At 51.8% G+C, this 10,119-nt stretch overlaps 1 protein-coding gene across 1 annotated transcript in view; it reads left to right on the plus strand.

Moving 5' to 3' along the window:
* CACNA1A (calcium voltage-gated channel subunit alpha1 A) overlaps positions 1–10,119 on the plus strand; it is a 252,427-nt gene that overhangs the window by 160,387 nt on the left and 81,921 nt on the right. The window contains exons 17-19 of the mRNA XM_023724768.1: positions 2,414–2,520; positions 4,531–5,337; positions 6,806–7,007. Of these exons, the coding sequence (XP_023580536.1) occupies positions 2,414–2,520; positions 4,531–5,337; positions 6,806–7,007 (1,116 nt within the window). The remainder of the gene's footprint in view (positions 1–2,413; positions 2,521–4,530; positions 5,338–6,805; positions 7,008–10,119) is intronic.

The raw sequence follows: 10,119 nt of genomic DNA on the forward strand, positions 1-10,119 counted from the left end.
GGGAACCAGGAGAGCAGAGATGGGAACTCCTAAAGAGCAGAGCAGAGGAAACGAGACCGGAAGAGAATTTGAAGGGTGGAGGCCCGTGGGAAGAGCAGCTCAGTTTGTATTCACAGTCAGCGATGTGGAACCTGATGCCAGATGTCCCTTTGTGGTATCCTTGAACTCCCAGGGAGTCAGGGCCACCTCACACGGGCTCAGGAGGCACACTTGGCTTTGCAAAGCACAGGCTAGACCACGAGCATGGCCACTGGGAATGGCTGTGCAGGCTGTGCACTGCACAAAGATACCAAGGCAAGAAGGCGAGTGGGGGCCAGGTACCAGCCCAGGTGCCCAGGGACAGGTGCATTAGCCCAGGGAAAGGGGTTCCAGAGGTGCATCTCTTTGCAGTGGGGTAGTGGGTGCAGCTGGCCGTGGCCCAGCCTGAGCCTCTCCCCAACTGCCCCGTGGCATTAAGAGCACATGCGTGGGCTCTCCCTCCCTGCCCTGGAGCTTCCCTCAGCTCTGTGGCCTGTCCCCAGTGCTTCAGGGTGTTTAGGACACATTCATGGAACTGAACCGAGCAGAGCAGACGGCTGCCAGCCCTCCATCTGTTGGCCCTGGCAGGAGGGAGAGAGTTTCCCGGCCCAGCTTCAAGTGGGGGGAAACGGAAGTCTCCATCATCCCAAGCCCAGTGGCCTTGGGCCTGGCCACCATGGGGGACTTGAGGCTGATCCACATTCCCAGAGCCCGTCCTCTGGGGCTGGCATGAAGGGGAGGCAGGTTTGGCGGGCAGTCGGCACTGTGGAGGCAGAAGAGGAGGGAGGAAGGCCACTTCACCTCCCTCCTGTGAGTTGTGGAACATCTCCCGCCTGCATTCCTTCATTCTTCCACAAGCACTTCTCAAATGTTTAGTGTGTGGCAGGCACCCTGCTAGCCCCCTGACCTGCTCTTACTTCATTTAATTCTCACAGAGACCCCAGGAGGCAGGTTCTCTGAGCGCCATTTTACAGGTTCAGTTGTTCATTTGAAAAGCATTTATTGAGCACCTACTGTGTACCAGACCCTGGCCTAAGAACCAGGGACACAGCAGTGACAAAACAGACCAACATCCCTGCCCTGGTGGGGCTGATACTCAAAGAGGCAGATGAGAAATATGATAAATTCGCAAAAATGTGTAACATGCCAGATGACCATGAGTGCTAAAGCAGAGAAGGTGGAGAGAATTGAAATTTTAGATGAAAATTTTGAGGCACAGAGAGGTTAAGTGACTTGCCCAAGGTCACACAGCTAGTAAGTGTCGGAGCTGGGATTTGAACCCAGGCCATTTGGGTCTGGAGCTTGTACTCGTAATCCTTGTGCAGTGGTATTTCAACTTGAGTGTGTTTCATACTCACCTGGGAACTTTTTGGAAATGTAGGTTCCAGGGCCCAGCCCTGGTTCTGTAGGTCCTTTAGGAGGCCCAGGAATCTGCATTTCAAGTATTTCTGAGGCCAGGTATTCCAGGGACCCAGCTCAGAGAAGCACTGGGTGTGGTGCCGGGACGGGGGAAAGCCAGGGGGAGCAGGTGGCTGTCCGGGTCCCACCTCCGGTTGGCCACTGGCCAAGTGCCCTGATCTGCCCAGTAGAGGTGGTAAGGTTGCTCCCTGCCCCAGAGAGTCCGAGTGCTGGGAAAGAGGTGCCCTGCGGCCGCATGAGTTTTCTTATTGGCGGGCTCTTTTCTGTCCGTTTCTTTCTTGTTTCTTTTTCTTTGTTGCCTTTTCTGTTTTGCGAATGAGGCCCTGCATGAAGGCTGAAGATGGATTAAAAGTCCAAAAAACGTCTTTTTCTGTATGTATTTTTATAACATCTTCCTCCATTGTCCTCCTCTCTGAACCTAACCAGGGAACAGCACCTGGGACAGGGCTGTGGCCCAAGGGCCGGCTGCCCTCCCCACCCTCTCATGGAGGGGGCGCTGGGAATATAAGTTCCTCTCCCATTTCTCCTTCTGGAGGCTATTGGCAGTGCGTGGCATGGGCCAGGGGACACCAGGCTTTTCTGCATGTGGGGCTAGTAGGTGTTTTTTTTTAAGTCTTGGTTCAGAGAGCTCAAACAGCCCAGAAAGTAGGTTGAATGGAAAATCTTTGCATTAATTTCTAGCTCCCTGGGACAGAGTGCAGGAAAATTGCCCCTGTGGGAAGGAAGGAGTTCTCTTTCCTTTGTCTTGTTTTGGCTGTGTGTTAACATAGGGCTAGCAGTGAGCCTGTACGTGAAGGGGTTAGCAGCACACTGAACCGGCATCCCTGTCCGTTCTTCTTGGCCAGCCTCGTTCTGATTAGTCGACACCTAGCCAAACCTGGGATTAAATATTTCACATGTTGCCCCTGATCAGCAGTAGGTGCAGCCCCAAGGCCTAGTTCACGTTTTGTGAACAGAGATCCCATGTGTGTTTTAGGATGAACAAGAAGAAGAAGAGGCAGCCAACCAAAAACTTGCCCTACAGAAAGCCAAGGAGGTGGCAGAAGTGAGTCCTCTGTCCGCGGCCAACATGTCCATAGCTGTGTAAGTGCCCCAGCCCCAGGAGGCTGCCTCCCCTCAGCCTCCCAGTCAAGGAGTTGGGGGTGGAGGGTCCCTGACAAGGTTGAGCATTAGGAACAGGAACCTCTACCCTCCCACCTACTTCCACTCAATAAAATTTAATAAGCACCTACTAAGGAGCCTTGGTGGTGCAGTGGTTAAGCACTTGGCTGCTAACCGAAAGGTCGCGATTTGAACCCACCAGCCGCTCCGCAGGAGGAAAGTCCTGACGATCTACTCCTGTAAAGATTTCAACCTAGGAAACCCTATGGGGCACTTCTGCTCTGCCCTATAAGGTTGCTGTGAGTTGGAATCAACTCAACGGCAATGGGTTTTTGTAAGCACCTACTATGTGCCAGGCCAATCTATTTCCAAAAATCAGCCAGTGAAAACCCTATAGATCACAACAGTCCAATCCACAATCGATCATGGGAATGGTGAAGGACGAGGCAGCATTTCATTCCATTGCTCATGGGATTGCCATGAGTTGGGGGCCAACTCAACTCCAGCTAACAACAGTGTTCCAGGGACTGTTCTCGCTGCTAGGGATACAGCGCTGACAAGGGGAAGAATCTGACCTTTATGTAGCTGACACACTACACAAGACAGATAGACAAGTGAGTTACGGGTAGATAGTGTATTAGAAGGTAATAGAGCTACCAAGAGAACTGGAGCAGGGAAGGGGCACAGGGAGTGCTGGGGTGGGGAGCGGTGTCAGGGATGGCTTCGCTGAGAAGGTGACAGGGACAGAAGGGGGAAGGAGCCATGGGGGTTCTGGGGGAAGAGCATCCCAGGCAGAGGGAGCAGCACATGCAAAGGCCCTGGGTGGAGTAGAAGTAGTATGCCCAACAGGAGGAAGCCACTGTGGCTGGAGGGAGTGAACAAGTGGGAGGGTGGGAGGAGGTGAGGGCAGGAAGGTGATGGGGCAGGTCGTGCAGGGCCCCATAGGCTGCAGGAAGGACTTGGGCTTTTACCCTAAGTGAGGTGGGAGCCACAGAGGGTCCTAAGCAGAGGAGGGACATGCCCTGACTTAGGTGCTCACAGGTGCCCTCTAGTGGCCATAGGAGGAACAGGCTGTGGGGGGCCAGGGCAGGAGCTGGGGATCAGGGCAGAGGCATCCATAGGAATGAGATGACAGGGACTGGACGGGGCAGAGGCCGAGGAGGTGGTAGAATGTAGCTGAGTTCCGGGCCGATGTTGGAGCTCACAGGTTTTGCTGATGGATCAGATGTGGGCGGTAAGATGAGGAGAGTTATGGCATCTTGATTACAGGGAGGTTTGCTGACACCAGTGTTCTGAACTGTGCCTTTATTTGGTGGCCCCGGGGTATTGCACGCTGCGGGGCACTGGGGAGGGGCACTGGGGAAGGATGGGCCTTTCTTTCCTGATGTGGAAGGAAGGAGTACAGGAAGGCACCTTTCCAGGCAGCTGAGTTTAGGAGGATGCCAGTGGAAGTTGATGGTCTGTAAACTGAGTCCCTTAGATATCACAACACACGAACCCCTGGAAAATCTCTGCAGCCACCAGGTGGGCCCTGCTGGCTGCTTTGCACCAGTTAATAAGTAGGCCCTGCCCCAAGACTCCCCCTGGCTGCCCCGGTCTCTCCCTGAGACCCCCAGACCTCCCCATGACCAGAACTGAGGGGGTCATGCCGGGCACAGCGGGGGCTTCCAGAACCTGCTCCAGGCCAGTGTCCGTTATGATTGGCCATGTCAGAGGTTAAAGTATTTTGAACATCAAAGCTGCCCCCAGGAGTTCATGTGCTGCAATTTGAAGAGGAATGGAGAGAATGGCAAGAACACAACCCTGGTGAAGATGCCCGTTAAGCTGAGTCACCCAGCCAGGCTGGGGCACCCAAATGGGCCAAGATGCCCCTTAGAATGAGATGTCCAGTCAGGTCAAGACACCTGCCTGGGCTGAGACCCCATTAGGCCGAGGCACCCCGCTGGGCCTCACTGCCCTGTGGTATTCTGACCCCCCACCCTCCCCCTGCAGGAAGGAACAACAGAAGAATCAGAAGACAACCAAGTCTGTGTGGGAGCAGCGGACCAGCGAGATGCGGAAGCAGAACCTGCTGGCCAGCCGGGAGGCCCTGTACAACGAGCTGGACCCGGATGAGCGTTGGAAGGCCTCCTACGCCCGGCATTTGCGGCCCGACATGAAGACACACTTGGACCGGCCGCTGGTGGTCGACCCCCAGGAGAACCGCAACAACAACACCAACAAGAGCCGGGCAGCCGAGCCCACGGTGGACCAGCGCCTCGGCCAGCAGCGTGCCGAGGACTTCCTCAGGAAACAGGCCCGCTACCACGACCGGGCCCGGGACCCCAGCGGCCCAGGGGGCCTGGACGCCCGGAGGCCCTGGGCTGGCAGCCAGGAGGCCGAGCTGGGCCGGGAGGGTCCTTGCGGCCGGGAGTCGGACCACCACACCCGGGAGGGCCTAGAGCAACCAGGGTTCTGGGAGGGTGAGGCTGAGCGGGCCAAGGCCATGGACCCCCACAGGAGGCACCCTCACCGGCAGGGGGCCAGCAGAGAGAGCCGCAGTGGCTCGCCTCGCGCGGGGGCCGACGGGGAACCCCGCAGGCACCGGCCCCACCGGAGGCCAGGGGAGGAGGGGCTGGAGGACAAGGCTGAGCGGAGGTCCCGGCACCGCGAGGGCAGCCGGCCGGCCCGGAGCGGTGAGGGCGAGGGCGAGGGGCCCAATGGCGGAGAGCGGAGGCGGCGGCACCGGCATGGCCCTCCGGCCACGTATGACACAGACGCGCGGAGGGAGGACAAGGAGCGCCGGCATCGGCGGAGGAAGTAAGTGGGGCTACTCTGGAATCCAGAGACCAACAATAACAGTACCAATCATAATAACTACAGGCCAAGTAGCGCCTGCTGTATACCTGGCACTCCCCTAAGCAACAAACAACCCGTGAGAGCGATCTCATTATCATAAGCCCCATTTCACAGGTGGAGAAACTGAGGGGTTAAGTGACTTGTCCAGAGTCACACATCTAGTAAGTGGTACCCTGTGCTTCTCAAGGAGCCCTGGTGGTGCAGTGGTTAAAGCACTGGGCTGCTAACTGAAAACTCAGCAGTTCGAACCCACCAGCTGCTGTGCGGGAGAAAGATGTGGCCATCTGCTTCCATAAAGATTACAGACTTGGAAACCCTATGGGGAAGCTCTACTCTGTCTTACAGAGTGACTATAAGTTGGAATCCACTTGAAGACGGCAACGGGTTGTGCTTCTCAGGGAAGCTCTAAGAGAAGCCCCACCGCCCTCAGGATTGTATGAATCCCAGCTCCGCCCTTTACTTACTGCGTGACCTGGGGCAAGTGACTTCATGTCTCTGGGCCTCAGCTTCCTCACCTGTAAAATGACCTATCTAACTGGGTCATTGCAGAGACTAAATGAGGTAGTACGGGCTAAGGGCTCGGAAGGGGACCTGACACATAATACCTGCTGAATTTAGGCCTTTTTAACCATCTTTTTATGTAATTTGTGCCCAGAGGATCATAGCGGGAGCAGGGCTCAGGGCATTTGGGGCATCTTCCAGGCCAGTGCCTTTGCGCAGTCAGAGCCAACCCCTCTTTTTCATACCAATGTTTGGTAACAATCCCTAGAAGATCCCATAGTGATTCGACATACAGGGCCCAGCAGTTTACATGTTCAAACAGATACTGTACTGTTATAAATTAATGTCCTAATGTCCTAGTTCTTCTTTGATATCACCATTAAACCAACCTATTGCCGTCAAGTCGATTTCGACACATAGTGACTCTACAGGACAGAGTACAACTGCCCCCATAGGGTTTGCAAGGCTGTAACATCATGCTTTGTAAGGTAGAGGGTCAGCAAAAAAGACGAAGACCCTTGTCAAGATGGATTGACACTGTGGCTGCAACAAGCTCAAACACAGCAATGATTATGAGGATGGCGCAGGACCAGGCAGTGTTTTGTTCTGTTGTACATGAGGTCACTACAAGTCAGAACCAACTCCACAGCACCTAACAACCACAACACATCTTTACAGAAGCAGATTGCCATGTCTTTCTCTCAGGGAGCAACTAGTGGGTTCAAACCACCAACCTTTCAGTTAGCAGCCAAGCGCTTAACCACTGTGCCACCAGGTTTTTTTTTTAATAATATGTTTACATGGTTTTGTTATATGACATATGCACTGAGCCAGCATTTATCTAAATTGAATGTATACATGAATCCCCACGGGTATTTTTTAAAACACAGGTGGGGCCTGAGATCCTGCATCTCTAACAAGCTCCCAGGTACGGCCGATGCTGCTGGCCCATGGACCACACTTTGAGTAACGAGACTCTAGTGGACAGAGTGAATGTTGCAGGCACCTGTAGGCACAGTCACCACAAGTGCGACAGGTCACTGGCTGGTTCAGGGTTGTGTGGACAACTAAACGAAATGCAGGCACGATCACTGGCGTTCGAGATGTTACAGAACAGCAAACACCTCCTGGTGAGGTTTCGTACGAGACAGCCTAGCCTTCCTTCAGTTTGCTTCCGTAAAGATTACAGCTTTAGAAACCATGGAGTAATTCTACTCTGTCCTATTGAGTCGCTATAAGTTGGAATCAACGTGATGGCAATGGGTTTGGTTTTTTAATGACGCACTGATTGAGGGGCCTTGTGGGCGTTTAGAGGATAAGTGGCAAGTATATTAAATACCCTACCACGTGCAGGCAGCCACACACAGGAAGGAATCATCCCGTACCCTTCACGACTTTCAAATGCCCCTCACCCAAGAAAAATCTGGTTGAGACGATCTTTGCCTTTACTTTCAGCCTGTTTTACTTATGAACACGAAGTATTTTTGACATTTTTAAAATCTTTTTTTTTACATCAGATTTTCCTAGAATGCCACTTCCAGGCAAATTGAAGGAAGGCTAGGCTGTTTCATTTGTAACTTCACCAGGAGATGTTCGCTGTTCTGTAACATCTTGAATACCGGTGATCACGCCTGCATTTCGTTTAGTTGTCCACGCAACCCTGAACCAGCCAGTGACCTGTCGCACTTGTGGTGACTGTGCGTACAGGTGCCTGCACCATTCCACTCTGTCCGCTAGAGGCTCGTTACTCAAAGTGTGGTCCATGGGCCAGCAGCATCGGCCATACCTGGGAGCTTGTTAGAGATGCAGGATCTCAGGCTCCACCTGGACTCACCGAGTCAGAATCTGTGTTTTAAACAATACCCCTGGGAATTCATGTCCACGTTCAACTTTGGGAAATGCTGGCCCAGTGCATATGTCATATAACAGAACCCTATGTGTGTCAGAGTAGAACTGTGTTCCACAGGGTTCTCAATGCTAATTTTTCGGAAGGTCCTGAGGTGCAGCGGAGCCCTGGTGGTGCAGTGGTTAAAGGCCTCGGCTGCTAACCAAAAGGCCGGCAGTTCAAAACCACCAGCGGCTCCAAGGGAGAAAGATGTGGCAGTCTGCTTCCGTAAAGATTTACAGCCTTGGAAACCCTATGGAGCAGTTCTGCTGTGTCCTGTAGGGTCAGTATGAGTCAGAATCGATTCGACTGCAGTGAGTTTGGTTTAGTTTGGGTTTGAGGCGAAACAGAGAATGGCACAGTGGAGGACTAGAAGGAGGCCAGTTTGCAGGAAGGACATGGTGAGTGAAGAGAGAGTGACAGATAGAGGGCTTGAAGGGACAGTGATGGGTCAGCAGGGCCTCAGGTCCCCTTAGGGGAAGGGGAGGCCACTGAAGGGATTTCAGATAAAGTATTAAGCACCAATGAATATTAGTCACTGTTGCTATTATTATTATTATTGCCACTAATATTAATATAATTATTGCTATTGTTGTTACTAGTATATCTACTACTATTATTGAAGGGGATAAAATGGCTATCCCTGACAATGTGCCAGGAAGCGTTTTTGAAAGGAAAGGATAAATGTTGGAGATCACAATGTCAGCATAGCCTGGTGGTGAAGGGCAAGGACTCTGGAGCCAGAGGTCAAACTCCTGCTCCGTCATGTCACTTCACATCTCTGTGCCTCAGTTTCATCATCTGTAAAATGGAGAGAAAAATAGTACCCACCTCCTAGTGTTGGTGTAAGGTTTAAGTGAGTTAATAAATGTAAAGTTCTTTGAGTAGTATATAGCGTATAATAAATGCTCAATAAGTGTTAGCTGTTATTAGTATGAATATTATTATTATTAAACACTGAATAGATGTTAACTATTTTTAGCACTAGGAAGGAGTCCCTGGGTGGCACAGAGGGTTAAACGCCCGACTGCTAACCCAAAGATTGGTGGTTCAAACCCACCTTCCAGAGGTGCCTTGAAAGACAGGCCTGGCGATCTGCTTCTGAAAGGTCATAGCCTTGAAAACTCTATGGAGCAGTCCTACTCTGCACACGTGGGGTGGCCGTGAGTTAGAATCAAGTCGACGGCAACTAACAACATTTTTACTAGTAGTAGTACTAACCGAATAGTTGGCAGTTCAAACCCACCAGCCGCTCCACGGGAGAAAGATATGGCAGTCTGCTTCCATAAAGGTTATAGCCAAGAAAACCCTATGGGGCAATTCTACTCTGTCACATAGGGTCCCTCTGAGTCCCACAACAATAACAACAGTATTAAGTACTCGGTAAGTGTTAGTTATTATGTCCCTGGGTGGTGTAAACACTTACCACACTCAACTGCTAACTGGAAGGTTGGAGACTCGAGTCCACCCAGAAGCACCTCGGAAGAAAGGCCTGGTGATCCACTTCCAAAAAATCAGCCATTGAAAACCCTATAGAGCTAAGTTCTACTCTGACACATACAGGTCACCAACTGGTTTTTATTACTGTTGTCGTTATTATTATTATTATGACTCTCATCAATAGACATAGAAAACAGCTTTAGATCCATAACCTTGTTACTACTGTAAAGGATCTTTCCATTGTCCATGCCAACTCCTCCTTTTCACAGATGGGGAAACTGAGGCCCCAAACAGGGGAGGGCATTTCCCAAGGGCAGCCAAGCACTAGCATTAGTGTGATGAGAACCCAGTTTTCCCGAACCCCAATCCCAGGCTCTCCTGCACACCCCCAGCCCCCTCCCTCAGAGAAAGGAAGTGCTTCCTCACCTCCACCCCAGCGCTTGGCCAGTGGCCCCTGTTCTGACCCGGGGCCTTGCTGCTACCCTTATTAATAGACGTGGCCAGGCCTCGCCACCCCCCACCCCGGGCAGGAGAGGGCAGGAGAGGCATTATTCATTTGCTTGCTAAAAAGATTCCAATGCTCCTTGGGAGTAAAACTTCATGAAGACTCAGACGCTTTTAGAGAACAATCTAAGATGTCCCATTCATCTACTTTTAAACAATAAGAATAGCAAAGATAAAACTTTATTCAAGAATATAATAAAAAGGCGTTTCAGTTCTATATGACATCGGAGCTGGGGGCTCATGGCCCTCGGGGTCCTGCTTCACATTTCTTCCTTCTTTATCGTTCCTTCTTTATTATTCCTTAAGCTTTTTCCCAGACACACTCTGGGCTTTTCCGCCTCCAGGACACTGTAATTGTTTATATTTTTGTCTTTTTGTTCCGTTTGTCTTCCGCCTATTTCTACCTTCATCGC

Source organism: Trichechus manatus, unplaced genomic scaffold (assembly GCF_000243295.1).
Source record: "Trichechus manatus latirostris isolate Lorelei unplaced genomic scaffold, TriManLat1.0 scaffold00258, whole genome shotgun sequence".
NCBI classification, from domain to species: Eukaryota; Metazoa; Chordata; class Mammalia; order Sirenia; family Trichechidae; genus Trichechus; species Trichechus manatus.